This window comes from Hippopotamus amphibius, chromosome 5 (genome assembly GCF_030028045.1).
Source record: "Hippopotamus amphibius kiboko isolate mHipAmp2 chromosome 5, mHipAmp2.hap2, whole genome shotgun sequence".
NCBI classification, from domain to species: Eukaryota; Metazoa; Chordata; class Mammalia; order Artiodactyla; family Hippopotamidae; genus Hippopotamus; species Hippopotamus amphibius.
In genome coordinates this window covers 31,478,267-31,503,060 of record NC_080190.1, presented here as the reverse complement: position 1 = coordinate 31,503,060, position 24,794 = coordinate 31,478,267, and the positions used below count along the sequence as shown (strand labels likewise).

The window sequence follows — 24,794 nt, the reverse complement described above, 5'->3', positions numbered from 1 at the left end:
TGAGGAGCATAGTAATATAGCCAAAAGAGAACACTAGCATAAGCTAAAGCTGGAATGGCAGGAAAATGGAGCAGGTAGTGTTTTAAGCTGAAGACAGCCAGTGCCTGGGTATTGTGTTTGGATATCTTCTGAGGTGCTTGGTAGGGATTGGGGTCTATGTTGAGGCGTGAGGATAGATGAGAGCAAGAAAGAAGTTGGCTCGCGAATGCAAGTAGTGGATCCAACTCCAAGCTATCATCTCCTGTGCTTTGGGTTTTAGAAGACATAATAATAATAATAATGTTATTAAAAGATGTCACAAATCCAAGAACATTAATAGCCCTTTGGTGACTATTACTCCTAATTTATTATTTATATTGTTCCAGATGTACTTTATTAAAGGCTAAACCAGTGTGTCTGCCTACCTTGAAAACTTTCCAACCAAAGATTTTTGGCTCTTTTCCCAGCTGGCCTATTTCTTTGTTGACAATGGCTAGCCATAGAGGTATACCTAATACTTCTGATAGGCAGGGAAGTCTGCTCTAGACCAGGGTGTGGTAGCCTTTGGCATGTGAAGCAGTTTCCTGTGACGTTTGAACTTCTAAAACTGCCTGAGGGGGATAGGTCATTGTTGAGCTCCCAGAACTGCAACTCTTGATGAGTCTCCAAAGATTACACAGTTTCCTAAAACCGTGGGATGGTATGCCCAGAAATTGCAGTTGGTAATTGATAAAGAAAAGAATGTTGGTATGACTTCTTTTAACCCTTTGAGATCTTGGTATCAGAACACAGGAATTGTTGTTGTCTAAATAAAACTTCCTCTGCTGCCTCCTGTACTGATCAGCAAACCTATTGGTCGAAGGGTTAGTAAGATACCAGCAACATAACATTGATGTTGATAGACACTGGCATCTGGTCCCGACACTGGCCATTTCTGGTCTTGGTGTGTGTTTTTAGATAGCGGTAAATATTTTGGTAGCAGTTTCCTTTCGTTATAGAAGGTTACTAACCATGTAGGGAAAAGAGAAAAGAAACACCATTCATTCCCAAACTGTCTTTCTTCTGTGTGTGCCTACTCATGTTCCTGCTTCATCAATGGTCTTTCCATCCAGTCTTTTCAATCATGCTGGGAAGACAAGGAAATCCAGATATGTCTCCTTTCTTTCTCAGTCTTCCTCTTGACTATAAATTTAATCTATTACAGTGTTTTCACTGTTCAGTCTAGATAGCATCTTCCCAAGAATGCCAGCATCTGTTTGCCATATTAACCTTTCTTTACTGTCTGAATAGGAGCCAGGTCCATGTTGGTTCAGGATATTCCCTTGGTCCCTGCCCATATGTTCATGTGCCATACATTACTGTTCATCAGAGGAAACTAGAGCTCTCAAATTTGTCCTCTGGTGTTGGGGTCAGGAAGTGGTCATCTGACATGCCTCATTATTGTAGCTTTCTTATTTCCTTTTGGTCTCCTATTCTGCATTCTTACTCACTTTCGCGCTTTCTTCTCTTTTACTATGCCTTCATCCAAAGCTGTGGCTATGGATTTCTGTCACTGATGATAAACGGTGATATTGAGACGTTGCTGATACCTATTCTAGAGAAATCTTTAGATGGCACCTTGAATGGCATTCTTCCCATTCTGTGCTATAAATTTTATGAGGTCAAAGTTTGCATTTCTGGCCTTGGTTTCTTGATAAGGTCAGTGGAGGCATATAGCCTAGATATATTAGATAATTTTATTTTCAGATAGGGAATACCACTGAAGACGTCATCTACTCTTATACTTAATGTATAAAATGTTATGTAAAGCAACTATACTCCAATAAAAGTTAACTTAAAAGAAGTTAGAGTTTAAGTCTGAATTTATCCTCCTACTTTTATAAAGGATTTATGCCCAAAGCAGTATAGAAAAGGGTTGGAAGCCATAGCTTATGCTGTATGTTATACACTATAGTTTTATTATCTTTTTAGGGAACTCTCTTTGGATGTGTTTGAACTTAGGTCATGAGAAATTTGAAAAGCCTTGAAATACTTAAAAAAAAAAAATAGTGTTATTTCCCTACTTGCCAAAGATGGGAAGTTAAATGGGCAAAACATTTTAATTCTAGCTTTTGACTTATTCACGTTACCATGGACCAACATGAAAGATTCTTGGTTGTTATTCTCAATTTTTTGTGATAATGGAATGCTTTTGATAGAATCAAATCCAGATAATCCAAAAACCTTATTTTTTGTTTATAGCTTAAGCCTGCTCTTGAACAAAATCTTTTAATTTATCAGTTTGTAGTAAATAATAAATTTTTGAATTTATTTTCTTCAGTGAAAAGTGAGTTAATAAGCAGTTAAGTAAGTACAGGATAACAGTGGAAAAGTGAATAGAAACGAAGGGCTTGAATAACCTAACCTACATAATTGAGAATTGACTGTGAGTTAATTCTGTAAGTAATTATGTAAATAGACATGGTGACATTTGCAGCAACTGCAGTGATGTTATACCATCAACTCCTGGTCAAGTCTCTGTTGTCCATTTCCCTGTAACCTCCTGATATCCCCAATAGTTAAATTTGTTATAGCCACAACTATAAAGTGGTTTATTATGTTTAATTGTGTTTAATTGAAAGTACCTATAGAAATGTTCTTTTCTTTTTAAAAAAAAGATTTATTATTTATTTTTTATTTTTGGCTGCATTAGGTCTTCATTTTGGTGCGTGGGTTTCTCATTGCAGTGGCTTCTCTTGTGGAGCACAGGCTCTAGGTGCACGGGCTTCAGAGGTTGCAGCATATGGGCTCAGTAGTTGTGGCTCTCGGGCTCTAGAGTGCAGGTTCAGTAGTTGTGGCACATGGGCTTAGTTGCTCCGAGGCATGTGGGATCTTCCAAGCCCAGGGATCGAACCTGTGTCCCCCTGCATCGGCAGGCGGATTCTTAACTACTGTGCCACCACGGAAGCCCTTGAAATGTTCTTATTCCTACCTTTCAAGATAAGAGGCAGGATTATAACACAGGCCTTGAAAAATAAGTACTAGGAACTGGAGCTTTAACCTCTCTAAGAGATGGAGCTATTCATGTCTTTTTTTAAAAAGTGGAATGTTAGCATTGAAAGGGACCTGTAACATAATGTTTTACGTTTACCTCTTGTTTTATAGGTAAAGCAAGTAAGGCCCAGAAAGTTTGTTACTGACCTAACTAAGGTTAGTGCCAGAGCTGGCACTAGAATGCCAATCTCCTGGTTTCTAACCCTGGGGTCTTTCCATGACAGTAAGCCTTTGCCTCTACCTAAAGGTCTCAGCCAGTCAACAGACATTGTACAGCTATTCTGTGCCCAGCTCTGATATTGGTGATGTGAGGGATAAAAGAGATGGGTAACAATGTTTAAGGAGTTTATAGTCTTGTGGAGCTGATGAGACTTATTCTGAGAAATGTATACAAAAAAATAAAGAAGTATTCTATTTCATTGAATTGAAAATGCTGTTAATTGTGAAATATTTTTTGTATCACTAAGAAAGAAATTAAACTTTTACTTGGTGCTTACCCTTTAGAATTTTTATTTTGTATATATTGAAAGAACTCTTAATTAGACATAAATTTTTATCACATATTTCTTACATAAAGAAAATATAGGTGAAATAAATTGGTTACGGTTTCCTAAAACTTTGTGTTTATAGTCCAACTCTTTCTAATAATTTCTTGACTCAATCATTGATATTGATGCCTTTCCATCCTGTTACAATCTTCTGTGCCATCAAGAACTTTGACGATACAGCATTTCTTAAAGAATACATAAAAGAAGTAAAGATCATTGTTGCTAGATTCTTAAGCCGTTTTTGCAACTACATGGGGCTATTCTTTTTTATTTTAAGCTCTTTATTGGAATATAATTGCTTTACACAATTGTACCAGCTTTTGAGGTACACCAAAGTGAATCAGCTGTATTTATACATATATCCCCATATCCCCTCCCTCCTGCGACTCCCTCCCACTCTCCCTGTCCTGGTCCTCTAAGGCATCACCCATCATCGCGTTGATTTCCCTTTGTTATACAGCAACTTCCCACTAGCTATCTGTTTTACAGTTGGTAGTGTATATATGTCTATGCTACTCTCTCACTTTGTCCCAGCTTCCCCTTCGCCCCCCGCCCCCCCAGCCCCATGTCCTCCAGTCCATTCTCAGCATCTGCATCCTTATTCTTGCCCTGTCACTGGGTTCATCAGTACCTTTTTTTTTAGATTCCATATATATGCGTTAGCATACAGTATTTGTTTTTCTCTTTCTGGCTTACTTCACTGTGTATGACAGACTCTAGGTCTATCCACCTCATTATATATAGCTCCCTTTCATTGCTTTTAATGGCTGAGTAATATTCCACTGTATATATGTGCCACATCTTCTTTATCCATTCCTCTGTTGATGGGCATTTAGGTTGCTTCCATGTCCTGGCTATTGTAAATAGTGCTGCAATGAACATTATGGTACGTTTCTTTTTGGATTATGGTTTTCTCTGGGTATATGCCCAGTAGTGGGATTACTGGATCATATGATAGTTCCATTTTAGTTTTTTAAGGAATCTCCAAACTGTTTTTCCATAGTGCCTGTACCAGCTTACATTCCCACCAACAGTGCAGGAGAGTTCCCTTTTCTCCACACCCTCTCCAACATTTGTTGTTTCTAGATTTTTTGATGACGGCCATTCTGACTGGTGTGAGGTGATACCTCATTGTGGCTTTGACTTGCATTTCTCTAATGAGTGGTGATGTTGAGCATCTTTTCATGTGTTTGTTGGCCTTCTGTATGTCTTCTTTGGAGAAATGTCTATTTAGGTCTTCTGCCCATTTGTGGATTGGGTTATTTGCTTTTTTGGTATTAAGTTGCATGAGCTGCTTGTATATTTCAGAGATTAATCCTTTGTCTGTAGCTTCATTGGCAACTACTTTTTCGCATTCTGAGGGTTGCCTTCTTGTCTTGTTTATGGTTTCTTTCACTGTGCAAAATCTTTTAAGTTTCATTAGATCCCATTTGTTTATTCTTGATTTTTTTCCCATTATTCTAGGAGGTGGGTCAAAAAGGATCTTGCTTTGATGGATGTCATAGAGTGTTCTGCCTATGTTTTCCTCTAGGGGTTTTATAGTGTCTGGCCTTACATGTAGGTCTTTAATCCATTTTGAGTTTATTTTTGTATATGGTGTTAGGAAGTGTTCTAATTTCATTCTTTTCCATGTTGCTGTCCAATTTTCCCAGCACCACTTATTGAAGAGGCTGTCTTGTTTTTCCATTGTATATTCTTGCCTCCTTTGTCAAAGATAAGGTGCCCATATGTGCTTGGGTTTACCTCTGGGTTTTCTCTTCTATTCCATTGATCTTCCTTTCTGTTTTTGTGCCAGTACCATAATGTCTTGATCACTGTGGCCTGGTGGTGTAGTTTGAAGTCAGGAAGCCTAATTCCACCAACTCCATCTTTCCTTCTCAAGATTGCTTTGGCTATTCGGGGTCTTCTGCGTTTCCATACAAATAGTAAGATTTCTTGTTCTAGTTCTGTGAAAAATGCCGTTGGTAATTTGATAGGGATTGCATTGAATCTGTAAATTGCTTTGGGTAGTACAGTCATTTTCACAATGTTGATTCTTCCAATCCAAGAATGTGGTATGTCTCTCCATCTGTTTGTGTCGTCTTTGATTTCTTTCATCAGTGTCTTATAGTTTTCTGCATACAGATCTTTTGCCTCCTTAGGCAGGTTTATTCCTAGGTATTTTATTCTTTTTGTTGCAGTGGTAAATGGGAGCATTTCCTTAATTTCTCTTTCTGCTTTTTCATTGTTAGTGCATAGGAATGCAAGAGATTCCTGTGCATTAATTTTGTATCCTGCTACTTTACTAAAATCATTGATTAGTGCTAGCAGTTTTCTGGTAGAGTCTTTAGGGTTTTCTATGTATAATATCATGTCATCTGCAAAGAGTGGCAATTTTACTTCTTCTTTTCCAATCTGGATTTCTTTTATTTCATTTTCTTCTCTGATTGCTGTGGCTAGAACTTCCAAAACTATGTTGAATAATAATGGTGAGAGTGGGCACCTTTGTCTTGTTCCTGTTCTTAGAGGGAATTCTTTCAGTTTTTCACCATTTAGAATGATGTTGGCTTGTGGTTTGTCATATATGGCTTTTATTATGTTGAGGTAATTTCCTTCTGTGCCCATTTTCTGGAGAGTTTTTATCATAAATGGATGTTGAATTTTGTCAGAAGCTTTTTCCGCATCTATTGAGATTATCATATGGTTTTTATCCTTCAATTTGTTGATATGATGTATCACATTGATTGATTTGCGTATATTGAAGAATCCTTGCATCCCAGGGGTAAACCCCACTTGAGCATGGTGTATGATCTTTTTAATGTGCTGTTGGATTCTGTTAGCTAGTATTTTGTTGAGGATTTTTGCATCTGTATTCATCAGTGATGTTGGCCTGTAATGTTCTTTTTTTGTGACATCTTTGCCTGGTTTTGGTATCAGGGTGATGGTGGCCTCATAGAATGAGTTTGGGAGTGTTCCTCCTTCTGCTATATTTTGGAAGAGTTTGAGAAGGGTAGGTGTTAGCTCTTCTCTAAATGTTTGATAGAATTCGTACATGGGGCTATTCTTATATTCAGATTTTATACCACACTGCTGACCACCCTTTCTGCAGATTTTGGTACTGGTGCTTTTGGTGCTCATGCATATGCAGGCAAGCAGTGGCAGTGTGCATGGTTAAGATGCGTACTGATGTTGGAGATGTTAAAATGTGAATCTTAGAATTGATGAAATATGGTATATGTCCAACTGCCAAGTGTTATGATACAGTAATAGAGGGAATGGAGAAACCATCAAAATGGGGTCAAATAGGGAAAGCTTCAAGAGGAGATAAAGATTGAAGCTGGGTCTTGGAAGAAGGATCAGGAGCAGACAAGGCATTCCATGCTGTGAGAGCAGCTTGTAAAAAATATGGAATGTTCCCAGATTTAGGTCCTAAATTTGTTACTCTCAAAAGTTTAGATGATCAATTTTAAAATTTTGTTTTTGTTGTTTTCCTTTTATAATTTATTAAATTGGATTTTCTGCATGATTTATGTAACCAGAACAATTAAAGTTTATTGGTAAAAGGAAAGAAAAAAGTGTCATTTCCACCCCCCCAAATTTCAGAATGCCATCTAGAATCATTTAAAAAATATATGTTGCATAAATCAGTTTCTTATTGATGAGGGCACTGTGTAGAATCAGTCTTGATAAGTATGCATTTGGACAGAGTAATTATTTGAGGCATGTGCATTTTATTCATTCCACAGCTATTTTTTGAATGCCTAGTTTGTGCAAGATAATGTGTGTGGGGGGAATATAGGGATAATTATGACATGTCCCTTGTAGTTGAATTATAGAATCACAGCATTGATGAGGAAGCTGAAATTCCAGCCTTTCTTCCAAGGCTTACTCCCTGTATTAGTTTGCTAAGACTGCCAGAGCATAGTACCTAGACTGACTGTGGCAGAGTATCACAGAAATTTGTTTTCTCACAATTCCGGAGGCTAGAAGTCCAAGATCAAGGTGGCTGCAAGCATTGGATTCTCTTAAGGCCTCTCTCCTTGATTTGTAGATGGCCATCTTCTCCCTGTGTCTTTACATGGTTTTCCCTCTGTGTCTGTGTCCAAATTTCCTCTTATTATAAATATACCACTCAGATTAGGGTCTACTCTATTTTAACTTAATACCTCTTTAAAGACATCACTTCTAAATGCAGTCATATTCTAAAGTCCTGGGGTTTATGGCTTTTACTTATGAATTTTGAGAGGACATAATTAAGCCTGTAGCCCCCTCAAGTCCTCACATTATTTAGTGTAACCACACTGAACTATTTAATGAATACCATACTCCTCACATGCCTTTGCACACTTCTGCCTATGGTACTTTACTTTGTATAATTTCTTTACTTGGGCATTGCAGAAGAGTAAGCAAAGTTCATTCTCCTTTACCCACTGCTAATACCTTCTTCATTCTTATAACTTTATTGCATATTAAAATTCTTTGTTCAAGTTCTTTCTCTAATGTTATGTTAAATATATAACAAATATAAATGTTTGTTGAATAGGTGATTAGGTGGTCAGGTTAAGGTTGGAGGAGGAGACAGGTCTAATTAATGTAAGGTGTTATGCAGTGAGTACTGTAAAAGTAGCGCAGGTGAGGTAAATGCTATACAAGTATAGAGGAAGAATCAGATTATACATGTGACCAAAAATAATGTGATCAAAGCAATAGGCAGGAAGAAGCAAGATGCATTTAGGCATAGTATTACTCTTTTGTTGGGATGTAGCATATTTTAAGGGATTGCATGTCATAAAGCTAGAAAAGTAGTATATATATTAGTACACTGTTACTGATATAATAAATTACCACAGACTAGTGTCTTAAAACAACACAAATTTATGGTCTTACAGTTCTGGAAGTCAGAAGTCCAAAATGGCTCTCACTAGATTAATATCAGGTTATTGGCAGGATTGTGTTCCTTTCTGAAGATTCTAGGGGAAAATCCATTTTCTTACCTTTTTCAGCTTCTCTTAGATGCTGCCCACATTCCTTGGCTTGTGGCCCCTTTCTGTCTTCAAAGCCAGCTATGGTCAGTCAGGTCTTTCTCATATTGCCTCACTCTGACACACTGACTCTTCTGCCTCTGAAACAATTCTGCTTTTTAAGGACCCTTGTGATTATATTGGGCCCACCCAGATAATCTAGGATTATCAATTTAATTAGCTGTATGAAGGAAAAATATATGAAGGTTGGTCTTAAAATATGAAGGTTTCACATTGACAGTTGTGGCAAGTATTGTCTCAATACATGTGACTCAACAGTAAATGTTTCAATTGTCTACAATAGAAATATGATGCAAACTACAAATGTGAGCCATGTGTATAATTTAAAATTTCTATGAGCCACATTAAAAAAAGTAAAAATAAGCAGGTGAAGTTCCAAAATATCATTTCAGCATGTAATCAATATAAGGAATTATTAATGAGGTATTTTATTTTTTGTATTGTGTTTGAAATTCAATGTGTATTTTATACATAAAACACATCTCAATTCCAACTAGCCACATTTCAAGTACTCAGTAGCCACATGTGGCTGGTAACTACTGTATTGGACAGTACAGGTCTACTACAAAAAAGTCATTGCATCAAATCCTAGGGCCTCTCCTGAAATAGATTTATATTACTGTGTCTAATCCCTCTCTGACAGTGGTCTTTACCCTGCCCCCTACTACCTTCTCACAATCATGTTCTTATTGTCACTTTATACTGTATGGTCCTCTCTTAGTTGTTTCTCCTTTCTGTGCCACGTATTCCTCTCTACTTTATCCTGTCAAGGCCCCTTTGAATGTTTTGTCGAAATTCTCAGGAGAAAACACCATTAACAGTATGGCCTGCTACCTGCCAGCATACCTCCACAAAAAATGTGTTGCCAGTAGACATGTAAGCTGATTTCGATAATATCAGTACCATGGGAGAATGAAGTAAAGTTCTTCTCCTCTTAAGAAAAGTTAGGAATCCCTGACAATAGTGGAGTCTTGAGTGTCATAGGAAAAACTAGTCAGGAGTATGTTACTTGTAGGCTTTATATTTATTTTTCCATGAAATGTAGAGTAAGAATTGTGTGTTTTGCTGTTATTTACGCTTTGCATTGAATTAGTTCCAGAAGCTGAAATGCTTAAGTTACCTCAGAAATGGGATATAAGTATACAAATTCAAATTTGCTGACCAGGCAAAGGACCATAACCAAATTTTGTTGCTAGACTATCCTGCCTCTCTTTTTTCCTCTTTATAATCAGTTCTTATAGTCGCAAGGTATTTGTAATTATGCATTGTTTACCTCTCACAGTGCATTATTTAGCCCCAATTTATAAATGCATAGACATGCAGTGGTTTGTTTGGTTTGGTTTTTTGCAGAGTAACTCAAAAATGCCAGAAATTCAAAAATGAATGAAGAAAATAGTTCCAATTACAGTAACATAAAAAAGTTAGAAATAAATTCAACAAAAGAAGTATAAAACTTGTACTCTGAAAACTACAAAATATTTTTGGAAGAAATTAAAGAAGACCTAAATAAACATCCATATTTATCTTCTTTAATATTCTTAAGATACTACCCAAATTGATTAACACATCCAGCTCAGCCTTAGCTGTCCTTTATTTTTTGCAGAAATTGACAAACTGATCCTAAAATTCATATGGAAATGCAGGGGACTCAGAATAGCCAAAATGATTTTGAAAAAGAAGAACAAAGTAGGAAGACTCAACTTCTTGATTTCAGAACTTATAAAACAATAGTAATCAAGATAGTGTAACACTGGCATAACGATGGACTTGCAAGTAATTGCAGACTTCTCTCCTTTCTGGGGCTCTGAGTTATTCTAAACTGATACAGCAGTCCACTCTAGGCTTTTAAGAATTTGTTAAACATTTAGCTGATATCTTCTTGCCCACTTGTGTGGTGGCCACTTCTTCCCAGAGGCAAAACAGTTTACATATTCTCTTTCTCTTTGGAGGGACATATCCTGTGGATTTCAGTTTCCTTGCATACCCAAGTGTTGCACACTCAGCTATGGTAAACTCAAGAAAAGTCATGATTTTATAGATCAGTTTGTCTTTTCTCATTGTTACAGTGTGAGGAATATTCTCTTCCTGCTTTTTACATCATAAGCAGGGTAGAAATAACATGGTGCTTGGCCTATAATAGATTCAGCACCAAGTTAAATTGGTTTTAATTGGGTTGAATTCATCGAATACTTACTTAGGTGCCAGTTTGTGTGCTAAGCACTTATTGCATCATCTCATTTAATCTGCACACCTATCTATAAGGCGTTGGTACTACTATTATTCACATTTTTTTAGATGTAAAACTGAAGCTGAGTGGAGAAAAGGAACTAGAGGCATAGCAATAAATAAGCTTTTTTGTTGATTTTACCTAAATCACCTTCCTCCTTCCCTCCCTCCTGAATAAAATTCTTAAATCCATTTTTCACTTCTCCAAGGAAAGGAGATACACCCTTGGCGTTGCAAGTTCTCATTTTCTTATTTGATGGGAAAAGAGGCACAGTATGAAAGAAAGAAAGCTTGAAGGGCTCTAGGTGGACTTTTTATTAACAGAGAACACACTTATGAGTCTGAAGGCTCTGGTGGCCAGTACTAGCCTCTAGGTGAATGACAAAATGACTGTCATGGCTTTGCTGCCACTTTCCATTTTTCCCTTTCCATTCTCCTGCTTCCAGTGTGAAATAGTTAACAGCCTTCAGTTTTTTTCGTAGAATAGAAGAATTATAAGTATTTTTCATTACCGTTGATTCCTTTATTAACCTGCTGTGTGGAAATTCCTTTAGATAGCTCTCATGTTAGGGAACTTAAATATAATTACTTGTGCCGCTTACATTTGTCATAACAAATTTCTTTGTAAGCTACTGTCAATAAAAGGTAGACTAACAAAGTGTTTTCATTCGTAAAAATTTTGTTTTTGTTCACTTTCGGAAAAGAAACTATGGGTCTGATCAATAAGCTCAAATAAAACAAATGTTGTTAATTCATGTCCTCAGCTATTTTCTGAAATTCATTTTCTATGTGTCATTTGTAACTCACCACATTAATCATTCTACATTTTCTCACAAACCAGTTGATAGATGCAAGTTAAGTTTCATTCACTGCCTGCCTTTGCTGGAATTTCAGCACCTTTTCAAGTATTCCACATGTATAATATAAGCTGGGTGATAGACCCCAGTCATGGTTGTGTTCGTGAACAGAGACAAATGATAAAGGTTAAGGAGTAGAAACATGGAGACAAAGAGGAGGATTGTTTATATATGGGAGGAGAATTTATAATGCTCTGGCTTGATATAGCAGTCACATATATGCTTCCTCCTTTCTAGTTATCAGGGAACATGAAGGACAGAGAAAGCATCCAAGAACCGAGATTTGATTATTACAACCACGAAGTTCCTGATATTGACCTCAGTGATTGTGAATTCCCACATGTCATTGAAATTTATGACTTCCCCCAAGAATTTCGTACTGAAGATCTCCTACGGATTTTCTGCACTTATCAGTACGTATTTGCAAATGATTGGAGATGTTAGGGAAGGTGGAATGAAGTTTTCTTAAAATGTCTTCTGAAAGATCATCTCTTTTGTTTTCCTATTCCTTCATTTACTTTAGCATCAAGTTTGTTTGTTGTCTTTTCCTAGCCCATTAGAAATCTGTATCGAACTGCTCTTCTGAGTTCCTTTAAAAAATGCTAAATAGTCTTTTTAGACCCCATTTTAGCATTTAAGAAGAATATCATCAGTAATGACTTTGGAATCTGTCTTCATGGTACATTTAGTTCATTTATATTTATTGTAATTATTGATATATTTGGATGTATGCCTGCCATCTTTTTGTGTGTGTTTACCTGTCCCATATTTTTCTCTTCTATCTTGCCTTCTTTTGGATTAATGAGGTATTTTTTCTCATTCCATATTTTTGGGAAATGATACTGCTTCTATTATGTGGTGGTTACTTCAGAAATTATAAAATGCATGCTTAATTTATCAATGGCTAAAGTTAATGTTTTTACACTCTTTCCAAACATTCTAAGGATTTTAAACTCCATTCCCCAATTCCATTCCAACATCTCCCCAACCTCCAGCTAATATGCTATTGTGATTTAGTATTTTGAATCTTTGTAATTTTTTTCTTTTTAAACTCCATTTGATGTTACGTTAGTGTTTTGTATAATCAGTATTCAGATTCATCCACTTTCTGTATTCTTCATTTATATCTTCTTGCATTTCATATTTTTCACCTGAATTCTTCTTCCTCCTGCATGGAACATGTTCTTTAGCATTTAATTTAGTAACAGTCTGCTAGTAACACACTCAGTTGGGTTTTGTTGTCTTTGTTGTTGTTGTTTCTTAATGGCTTTATTTCAACTTCATTCTCGAAAGACATTTTTGCTGGGTATAGAATCCTAGGTTGGCAGTTACTTTTCTCAGAAACTTGAAGATTTTATTCTATTTTCTCCTGGCTTTCTTAGTATAGGATGAGGAGGCAGTTGAAAGTCTTAACTATTGCTTCTGAGTGTAATCTGTCTTTTCTCTTTGGATATTCTTAATGTTTTCTCTTTGTCTTTGGTATTGTGCATTTTCAGTATGATATGGCTTTGTGTTTCTTTTGTTGTTGTTGTTGTTATTGAGATTATTTGGGCTTCCTAAATCAGTGAATAAGTATTTTTCATTGGTTTTGGAGAACACTAGACATTATCTCTTCAAATATTGCCTCTGTACTAGTCTCTTTTATATTCTCTAAGATGCCAGTTAAAAGTGGATTAGACCTTCTCACTTAATCCTTATGTTGTCTCTTTAATATTTTCCATTTCTTTGTCTCCATTACATGCTGAGTAATTCTTTAGCTCTACTTTCCAACTTCTGATTTTTTCAGCTGTGTTTAATTTGCTGTTAAGTCTGTCCATTGAATTTTTAAATTGCACTTTATTTTTCTCATTTTTCAAAGTTCTCTATTTTTCAAATCTGCATGGTCATTAGTTTCTTTTTTTTCTCCAAATATTTTCAAGATTTAAAAAATGTCTTTAAGTATATTGAGCCATAGACCTTCTATAGTCTATATCTGGTAATTCCTTTACCTGAAGTCCTTTTAATTCTGTTTCTGCAAATTCTCACTCATAGTACCTTAACTTTTTTTGGAGGTTTAGTTATTTTTTTTTAAACTGTACAGCTGACCATTTCCTTTGGAATTTTATTTATGGGAAATGAGCCCTACAATAAAAGAAGAGGATATCTCCTGAGAGGATATGTTTTCTTCTGCCAGGCTCTAACGGCCCTAACAGTCCAAAAGAACTGTAAATTAAAGTATTGATTTGAGGTTATTCTGACCACTGAGATAGAAATAGTCAAGTAGAAAATGATCAAAAATGATTGTTATATGTCTCAACCAGTTTATTTTAACAGTACACATAAATGTCCATTTACTTGTCAGTCTTTGATGTGGTGCCATGGCCTTTTATTTTTTAAGTTACTAATTTGTTAATAGAAGAGGTTTTTTTTTTTTTTTTTTTGGATAGAAGAGTTCTTATGTGTCACCCTGATTATCACCTATGACTTCCAACAAGAACTTTAATGTCCCTTCAGAGTCACCTGAGTGCAGATTCCTTAGAGGTTAAAATGTTCCCTCTCTCTCTCTCTCTCTTTCTCTCTAAAGAATTTTTTTTGGCTGTGCCATGTGGCTTGCAAGGTCTTAGTTCCCCAACCAGGGATTGAACCCAGGCCATAGCAGTGAAAGTGCTGAGTGCTAACCACTGGACAACCAGGGAATTCCCTCTGTCTCTCTTTTTTTTTTACACTCTTTTGCCCAAACATAATCAATAATAGTTGTTTGGGTTTTTTTAGTGACTTCATCTTTCTCTAGTCTTCCAAAGCATTCAGTTAAGTTTTTATAGACACAACAACTTTTCTTTTCCACATTCATATTTCATTGTTTTAATTTTATTTAATAAATTAAATTATGTAGTGAAAATATAAATTGAAACTGACAAGTGGGTTTGAGAATAATTGCACTACCTCTTATATATGTATATAATTCATACGTATGTATGAGAAGGTAAAAGAGTCAGAAGTACACCTCTGTGTCTTTAGCTTATAAGAGAAAATAAGCTTTGGGAATAAAGAAATAATCCTGAAAGTAAGTTATTAAGAAAAAGATTTTCAGGGTCTGGAATAAAGTCATGAACAAGAAGGGATTATACTTTTAATGCTCCAATCCTGATATTAACAATAAACCAGGTCTATTGTCTGATATACACATTTAAAGTTAAAATTCAATTCATGTACATCTTGAATTAGGGTATAGCTCCCAACTTTTCCTTAAGTGTCAGATAGTAAGTATTTTAGGCAACTCTGCTATCATTGCACAAAAGCCATAGACAGGTAAACAAATGAGCATGGCTGTATTCATTGAAACTTAATATACAAAAATAAGCATGCTATTTTTCTATAAAGTTCTGGAACAGGCAAAACTAGCAGCCAGTTATCTCACTTAAATTTTGTTGGTTGAGGGACAGGGGCGGTGCTTTGCAGTTACATAACTAAAAGGAGGAGTGACCGGATACTGGAGGACAGTTAACACTCTCTGCCTTAGCTCTTACTCTAAACATACAGTGTAAGTCAGTCAGTCTAATTCATTTCAGTTATGTTAAGACCCAGTATCAGGGTCTGTTCCAGATAAAGTGCATAATAGCTTTTAAAAAGCAGTCAAAGAGATTAAATCCACAATTAGAACTACCTTAGGTTGTCACTAATAATGATGATTTTTATTTTTATTTTATTTTTTAATTTTTTGTATACCACATCATCTTTATTTATTCATCCACAAATGGAAACTTAGGTTGTTTCCATATCATGGCTGTTGTAAATAATGCTGTAATGAACATGGTTGGGGCAAGGGAGAGGAGGGCGTGCATGTGTCTTTTCAAATTAGTATTTTCATTTTCTTTGGATAAATATCCAGAAGTAGAATTGCTGGATCATATGGTAGTATTTTTAAGTTTTGAGGAACATTCATACTGTTTCCATAGTGTCTGCACCAATTTACATTCCTACCAACAGTGCATGAAGGTTCTATTTTTTCCACATCCTCACCAACAATTATTTGTTACCTTTTTTTTTGTTTTTGTTGTTTTTTGTTGTTTTATTTTTTTTAAATGAAGGATTAATTTTGTTGATGCCTGGAATTTCCTGAAGATTAATTAATTCTTAAGAATTATTAACTTCCCTTTGCTTTGTTTGTTCCCAGTCTTACCTGCAAGATTATTTTTCTATGAAACCCAAAAACGTTCTCAAAAGGGGAGAAGCATTTTAAAGGGTTATGAAATTCTGAAGTCTAAAAGGCCCTCTAGAGCCCATCTAGTTTTTTCTGCCTTTGTCAACTATCTTATAATATAGACTTCTACTCTTGAACTTTCTTATAGTCTTCAACTGCTGTGGTCATTTTATGCCATGGTCAAACTTACCTTTACATTCAGGAAATTGTCTAACTAACCTTCAAAGCCTCTTTATTCCTTTTTCCTTCAAAGGAAATTTTTTGACTGATGTTAAAGAGGGAAGATATTTTAGCAGCTATCTTTTTTTTTTCTTTGTAGTGCCTTATAAAAAAAAGGTCATGGTGCAAAAGCCTATAATAATGCCTGTGAGTCAAACACCAGAGTCAACTTCGTATTTTAATCACATCTTCATCAATATTGGAATCATCTTCCTTATGAATATTTCTATTAATAATGAAAAATAATGGGCACCATTCATTTATTAGATGTTCACTAAGTGCTCAATACTTAATACCCTTTGCCTTGTCATGGATGATCTCATTTCCATTTTCACAGCAACTCTTTTAGGAAGGAACTATAGCCATTTCTACAGATGAGCAGACCTAGCTTACAGAGAGATTAAACCTGTGCATGGTCTCACGGTGGCAGAACCTGAGTTTGCCTTTCTTCACTTATACAACTGGAAAGAAAGAATAGGTCAGCCCCTCTGATTATAGTTGTCCCTTTTCTCCCTTTTTTGATTAATAAATTATTTTGCTTTGAATGACCTGTCTCCCTCTTCCTCTCTGTCTCTTGTCTCTGTCCTTGAGCCTACATTTACATTAAGTCCAGGTGACCTTCCCTGCCTACGTCCTCCTCTAATATTCTTCTACCCCTCCTATGCTTCCTCGTTCCACCTCTTGTTCCAGTCCCTAAGAACATCTCTTGTAAATAGTGTGATAAATACTTTACCTCCCCAGGGAACATGTGAGGATTAATTAGTTGATGTCTATAAAATGGCTGACAACATAAAATACTCCCAAGTAGTTCTTTATGATGGTATTATTGCTTTTAAAATTCAGTGGCTTCTTCTGTCCTCCAAGCCGTTTTGTGGGTCATTATCCCTATTCCACCTGTGTGCTTTTTGAGTGTTTGTATCTCATTGTGAAATGCTTTATGGGACTTTATTTGAAAGATGTTTTTTAAAAGTAAATTTTATTTTAAGGAATAAAATTCTGTTCTTTTGTTGCAGAAAGAAAGGATTTGATATTAAATGGGTGGATGATACACATGCCCTAGGAATATTCTCCAGTCCAATTACAGGTATTCACCCAATGGATTTCAGTATACTTGTTGTCCATTTTCTCTTACTACTTGTCCTTATTTGCTTTTCCAGCCACCTGGCATTTTATTCAATCATTATAGATATCTGGCAGGTATAGGTTTTTGAGGCATGTTACTTAGGTACCCATATGCTCCCCTTGTCCCTTTTTTACTCTAATCCAGTGGTATTTGGAGAGTTAGCTCCTTCCAAGGTTATTTGCTGCATAACTGTCAGTTATGATAGTGCATAAACAGATTATAGGTAGAGATTTAAGAAGCCATTATGACTAAATCTTAAAATATTTAATGATTCTCCGCCCCACCCCCGGCCCTGACAGATGAATCTGCGGTAGCTTTTTAACCTGTCCAGTGAGCATTTGTAATACCTACTTCCTAAAATGTATGATTTGGCCTTTTCACTTATATAATTGGCCTCGAAGAAATTAGAGCTGTTGATTCCTGCCTGAATCACCTAAAATAGGGGTCTGCAAACTTATTCTGTAAAGAGCCAGATAGTAGATATTTTAGGATATAAGGTTTCTGTCACTACTTAAATCTGCTTTTGTAGCAAGAAGGCATCCCTAGACAATATGCAAACGAAAGATCATGGCTCTGTTTCAGTAAAACTTTACAAAGTAGGTGGTTGGCTGGATTTGGTCACAAAGCCATAGTTTACTGATCCCTGTTCTAAAATAATAACTGCCAAGTTGTTCCTTACGGATTTTCTGGAACTTACCATTTCTTTTGCTCATGATGAAAAACAAAGCATAACATCTAGGAAATACTTTCTAAGAACTAGCTTTTTTTTTTTTTTTTGCTTCACTTTTCTTCATGTCTTCAATTTCTTTATATTTATTCTCTTTATAGCTCGTGATGCTCTGGGTAGTAAACATACCATGGTGAAGATCCGGCCCTTGTCACAGGCCACAAGAGCAGCCAAGGCTAAAGCTAGAGCTTATGCTGGTAAGTCTATAATCTCAGGAGCTTTTTCTTGTTGATAGTAGTGTTACTGTTTTTTATACCCCTGTATAGCATCCAGAGCTCTAAAGACATATCACTTTTATTTTTAGTGTTAAAGGAAATTTTTTTTTTTAAGGAAAAAAGAAAAGAGGAAAGGCTATGTTGGAAATATAACATTGGAGTAGCCACTTGGAGAGAGTGAGAGACACTAATACTAACTGCAAGCAGTGCCGCAGCCATTTTCTGATGACATCCTTATCTAGTTTCCCTCTGGGTTTAGCTGTTTGATAGAGTCACTGTAAGAAATTGTGTTAACACAGATAATGGAGGCAGGGTTGTTTGTGCTTTGCAGTGTTGATTTCCTCTGATCTTCATTGGTCAGGCTTGTGTTAATTACTGCTGATGCAGCCCTTGTTAGTCTATTTTGTGTGTTAATTACTGAGTTAAATCACTTGGAGCTAGAGTGCTTTCTCTTCCTTAGTCCCTCATACTCCCTCCCTCTCCTCCATTCAGAGTTTCTCCAGCCAGCAAAGGAGCGTCCTGAGACTTCAGCAGCCCTAGCCAGAAGGTTAGTCATCGGTGCCCTTGGGGTTCGAAGTAAGCAGAGCAAAACGGAAAGGGAAGCAGAACTTAAGAAACTGCAAGAAGCCCGAGGTGAGTTGAAGTTGATGGCGTTCTTCTTTAGTCCCTTTAGAGCTCATTATAAGGCAGGTGTTAGAAAAAAAGAACGAAGCCCATTCCCTTTTGTCATTTCCATTTCCTGGAAGCCTCCCACATATATTGAAGTTGTTTTCATGCTTTATATTTAGGAGGAAGACATTTTAGAATTCGTCTGCCTGTTCCACACACCAAGGCATCCTACTCCATGTTCCTACTATTGCTTTTCCAAGAGATAGTTCAGTCTTTTTAGCTCGTCCATGGCTATTTCCATAGTTCTTGCTCCAGACTCTCAGAAAAATTTTCCTATGAAGACATAATAGTCTCCCAGGCATAAAACATTATTTGCTGTGTTTTTACTGGGCCATGATTGCCTTGATATTATCAAATGGTTTAGATCTTAGATAGAAGACAAGTTAAGAAAAAGCCAGCAACTGACATGGATGGTACTAACTGTAGGAGGTAATTTTTTTCTTTAAGGACAGTCCTGAGTGGCTCCATTAGAGCACATCTAGGTTAACCTAATCTTCTGATTATCTTCCAGTACTTAAGAGTTCTCAGAAAATATTTCAGCTGATCCACAAGCAGGGTTTTTCTTTCCCTATAGTTTGTACTTGAGGTTAAATATCTCTCTCCTCTTTATTGGCTGTTGACTTGTATGTAAAGGCCTGGGACTCTGGTTTACACTTAAGTACTTTTTATCAACCTTCAGGCTTTAGACAGTCCGATTGCCTTTCGCCCACGATCTGTGGAATCTGTGAAGGCAATTTATTCTGAAAATTCCACTTACCGAAAAGTAACTTCATTTTTCCATTAAATGAATTGAAGTTTCAAACTCCTTGTTTATTGCTGGTCTAACAAGGCCATTAATACTTCCTGTCCACTCTGCTTTGGTGATAGCAGGCAGCTTGCAGGCTTTCAGCTGCACTGGCCAGATAACCAGTGACAGAGTGTGTCATGGCAGGTGCTAGAGTTTCAGAGTTGAACCCAACTAACTTTTGAAACCTTAATGATTATAATGAGGCACTTTTGATTTTTCCCATGCATTCTTGACTCAAAGGCTTCCTACAGACTATAGAAACAGGGGAGGATTCCTCTGGTTTTTATATATGGCACTGTCAGAACTAGATTAAAGTAGAATGTGCAGTGTCCTTAACCTTTTATTAATTGGTTATCTCTGAGGAAAAAGATTTCTCTGTGATAACCACAGTTATCTCAGAAAATCAGTAGAGGGTAATAACAATGGCATCTATAAAAGGAGATGTGATGCTTTTTGCAATGTATCCTGCTTCCCTATGAGTGTACTGCAACAGTAGTTTTGTATGGATATCACCTGAGTATCCCCCTCTATTTCCCTGTAGGCACATCAGCATAACAGCTCCACTTGAATTTGTTTTAAATGCCCAGCTATACAAAGGATATTTTAGTGATGCAATTAAAAATGAGGCTGTTGGCTAAGTGGGTACCCTGTTACTTTTTTAAAGAAGGCCTTTAGTTGTGAATAGAGACCCACTGTGATAAATTTCTCCTTTCCATTGGTGCTGAAGCTATACCAGTTATAGACGACTCTTCCTTTAGTGTGTCTCAGAACTCTCCCATTTTTATGTCTGAGAAAATGCGTATGGAAAATTCCTGATATAGCTTTCTGGCTTCTTAATGCATTGAGCATATACTCTTGTAATTGCCTGCATGGAGCCCAAGACTTGGCACTTAAAGATTTTTTTCTTTGGAAATTAAAAGGACTGTTTACGCGTTAAACAGAACAGATACTTTTGTTCCAGGTCTTCTTCCACTGGAGGGAAAGGGGTCAGTACAGTATAGGAAATAACATTATAGACTCTGGAGTCAGACTACCTGGGGCTATATCTAAGCTCTGTCATTTTACTGGCTATGTCACCTTGGTCAAATTACTTACCCTCTAGAGGCCTCTGTTTCCTCATCCATAAAATGGAAATTAAGTGAGAGAGTCCACAAAAGGTACTTCATCATCTTCAGAACCCATAGGAGCGCTCTCCCTCCTGTTTCTCTAGGCCTGTAATAAGTGTGTGATAAATTTTAGCTGCTGCTGTTTTTAGTAATAGTAGCAATATCATTTTATGGTGAGTCCAGCACAGATTTCAGTGCATATTTTTTTCTTGTCATTAGTCTTTATTTTACATTGCCTCTGATACTCTATCAACTACGTTTGGCATTCACTGAATACCTGAGCACTGAGCACAAAGTATTGTGCTCCTTAGGAAAGTTAGAGAAATGGCAAGATTTTTTTCCTCTCCTTAAGACTTGCAGTCTGGTGGGGATATCTGCCTTGAGTAAGAAAGAAAATATGAACCTGATATTTTAAATAGTTGTTTCTCTTCTCTCTTCAGTTCTGAAGATTTTAAGATTAAAAGCCATGAAAAGATTTTTGCAGTTAAAAGGATTAGAAGGAAATTCCTGGCAATATGACCTATTAGATAACTCTAGGTGGGGATAATATTATCTCCAGTTTAGAGCTGGCCCAGAGAGGTGAAGTAACTGGCCTAAGGTCTCCCAGCTGGTAAATTCAGAGGAGGCATTTGAACCTAGGCTTCTCTAATTAAAACCCATGTCCCCTCTACAATACTGTAATCCTTTTTGAAGGAGTTTTGAGGTGACTAACATTTTTTTTTCCCAGAAAAAAAAAATTAAAAAATTTTAAGGTCTTCAGAAACTAAAACACGACAGACTTCTTTTTAGTTATCTGTTCCAATGGTTAGAACTTTTACTATTAGGAAATTCTTCCCTAGGTCTAACTTAAATCTGTACAATAGTTTAAAACAGTTTCTTCTTTTTTATTTAGTAGAAATCAGGAACATCTGGACACCATTCTGTTCTAACAGCCTTTAACTATAAAGATCAGGGCAGATCATTTAGGAATGAGAGGATCTGGACTATAATAGAGTTTTTCCATTAACTAGCTATGTGGCCATGGGCAAGGCTTTTATACCTCTCTGTGCCCCCGTTTTCCAACACAGTGAAAGCAATGCCTGATTTACCTAACCATGGAGAATTTTTTGAGCAACATAAGTTAACATGTATAAAAATGGTTAGAAAGCTGCTTTATGTGTTTAGAATACTGTTATTCATGTGACTCTTGGGAAATTAGTGTTTATTATAATAATACAGGCCAGTAATGACAACTATGTACTGTGTACTGTTGCTTCCCATTCATTACCCATGACAGACAGTGCTAATCAGTCATGACACTCTTTCTTGGTGAGTTTTGACTTGACAGTTGCCAGTAGATCAGAATTAACATAGAAATTGAAATCTGTGTGCCATCCTGATATAGGTACTTTTATTAATAATACTATGGTATAATCTCCTACCCTTTCTTTTTCCCATTTCAGGAGTTCTGCTGTCTGGCACAGTGCCTAGTTCATGAAGAGATGCTCAGTGTGCATATTCATTGAATACATGAATGACATTTATTACTTTAATTTTTCTTCATAAGTCTTATTTCACTTATGATTTTACTCCGAACTCTTTCAAGTCCTCCATGATTTTCTTTATAAAACCAGAGTCGAGCACTGCATATGGAACCCTTCTAATTAATGAATTTGGAATTTGGGGTTTTGAGGTATAAATACTTTCCTGATAACTTTCTCTACCCTACTTTGGTCTTCTTATCCTTTTATTGAGAAGTCTTTGTCTTAACCCTCAAAAAGGACATTAAGAAAGTAAAGCTACTCTGGGAAGAACTGAGAAAAAGGAAGTACCCAAATCATTTTAAGCAAATCATATTTTGTATATCTGGAAGATAAGGGCTTTAGTTCATAAGTCTTTGAATGTCAGGAACAGATCTTTTAGTCTAGCAGAATGCATGACAGAGCAGAACTATACTAAGAGCGGGAAATGAAAGCATAGACCATCCTTGAGTACTCATATTTGACTGAATCACGTTTTAAACTAAGGATTCACACTAAATGATAAAACCACATTTTAAAGACCAAACTCAGGAATACATGTAAAATTTCCCCATGTTCCACTTATCAGAACACTTGATTCCCACCTAAAGTTGGAATCAAAGTTCTCAGAATAAGCTGCTCTCATCTTCAAAGCCTGCCATAATTTTATTTCATAACTTTGTTCCATTTTACTCTTGGGTAGATGATTAATTGACTGGTTCTAAAAGGCCATCTTTTGGGTCATAAGGCCTGAGAGGCAGAGTAAGTAAACAATAATTTGATCCCCTAATTTGATTAATGAAATCACTAAGACCTTAAAAGTAAAATCATCTCTAAAGGATACTTAGTCAACTGTAATAAAAATTTAATCACAATTGCTGCTTTCTGAAGTCCCTTTTAGGAATTCCATTATTCTGCTGTCAAGGACAGTGCTGCATTGCTGACTCATAATCTAGGTCTCATGGCATTTTCTTGGTGTCTCTTCTCCCATGAAGTGAAGTTCCCTTAATTTCTAACTACATTTCCTTTCATTTTAGTCTGATCTTTTTCTGTGGGATACAGTATTTACCCAAATTTTTGGTGTCACCTGCTGTTTAATAAACTTGTATCTCTGGCCTATATCAGAGATGAAAATGTTTATGGACTGACTGACCACTTCACCAATTATTGCTAAGTAAATAGCACGTGTTATACTTAGTACATTGATAATTATTCTACCCTCTGGAGTTAAATGCTCCCTTAACATTTATGTGAGCCAGACTCTATTTTTTCTCAGTACATTAATGATTATATACATACTTTGTAAGCCTAAAATCTAAAACTTGCTAAAATGAAGAGGTTATTTATATTACCTCTCCTTGATCTACCAGGTCTGTCAATCCATAAAAGAAGGCAGTTAGTTTGACCAGACTTGTACTTGAAGTCTTCATGTTGGTTATTGCTCTGTAGGTGGCTGCAGGTGGGTTTTGTGATGATTTTTCTTATTTTCTTAGGTGTAGGAGTAAAGTTTGAAGGTTTAAATTTCCATCCCTTTTCTTTTTTTTTTTTTAAACATGACACCATATTGGCCCCTTTTTCATCTTTAGCACTTTCTGTTCCCTCAGTGAGAACTCATTTAATATAATCATTTCTGCCAATTTATTTATTGTACTGAGAAATAGACATCTTCAGGGGCAGCTTGTGAGTACTCTAGGTTAATCACTTCATGGTAACACTGTATGCTTTAGTTCCTTGCCCTCATGGCTGCTGTTGGGCTTTCTCTTACTTTTTTTCAATGGTGGAGTTAAAGTTAATAGGAGCTTTTTTAATACAGTCTATCAGCTATTATCCACTTTCTTTCTCTTTGATAAAGGGGCAACATGTTTATCTTTCTGACAATACATTTTTTCCTTTTCTGTGTAAATATTTTCAGATCCTTTCTTCAGGTGTCAGGATAGTGGAAAGTATGCTAATTTAAGAATTAAGGACCTGGGTTCCAGCTTCAGGTTTTCCCGATTATGTAATCTTAAGCAAGTCACTTAATGCCTCCAAGCTTCCATTTCTTCTTTAAAATGAAGATGTTTTTAGGTCTCATCCTAACCTGTATTTCTGTATTCTGTTCATGTTCTATATTTCTACATTTAAGCCTTGCATTTTCATTATTTCTTTGTGTTTCTCAGTTTGTCTCCCTACTCTTGCTGATTTTATCATATGGTTTACCACACCACCAGAATTTCCTCTTATATTTACATATATTTGGTAATACAGATCTACAGTCTTTTGTTAGAAAGCATTAGGGTAGGAAATATTTCAGAATTCTAAACTGTTTCAATTTTAGAAAGATACAGTGTTAGCACATGTTTCATAACACCACAATTGAATACATTAACATTAATATCTCTGCAGCAGAGTGTATGACTGTTCACACTAAATGGCATATGAAAACTATAAGCAGCCTCATGTCCTGTCAGGTTATGTTTACCACCAAAGGAGCTTTGACCCCAAACTTTTTAAAAAACAAAACTTTTTTTTTTCAGTGCTACTTCAGTTTTGAAATTGTGGATTATGGGCCAGTCATTCTGTCTTTCTGCTGCTCGTGGATTTCTTTTCTTATAACTTTCCATAT

General features: G+C 36.2%; 1 protein-coding gene across 3 annotated transcripts in view; it reads left to right on the top strand.

Moving 5' to 3' along the window:
• Positions 1 to 24,794, top strand: part of R3HCC1L (R3H domain and coiled-coil containing 1 like) — a 79,651-nt gene that overhangs the window by 52,591 nt on the left and 2,266 nt on the right. For all 3 annotated transcript variants that reach the window (XM_057736205.1, XM_057736207.1, XM_057736206.1), the window contains 4 exons: positions 11,902 to 12,077; positions 17,077 to 17,147; positions 18,015 to 18,110; positions 18,621 to 18,761. In XM_057736205.1, coding sequence (XP_057592188.1) covers positions 11,902 to 12,077; positions 17,077 to 17,147; positions 18,015 to 18,110; positions 18,621 to 18,761 — 484 coding nt within the window. The remainder of the gene's footprint in view (positions 1 to 11,901; positions 12,078 to 17,076; positions 17,148 to 18,014; positions 18,111 to 18,620; positions 18,762 to 24,794) is intronic.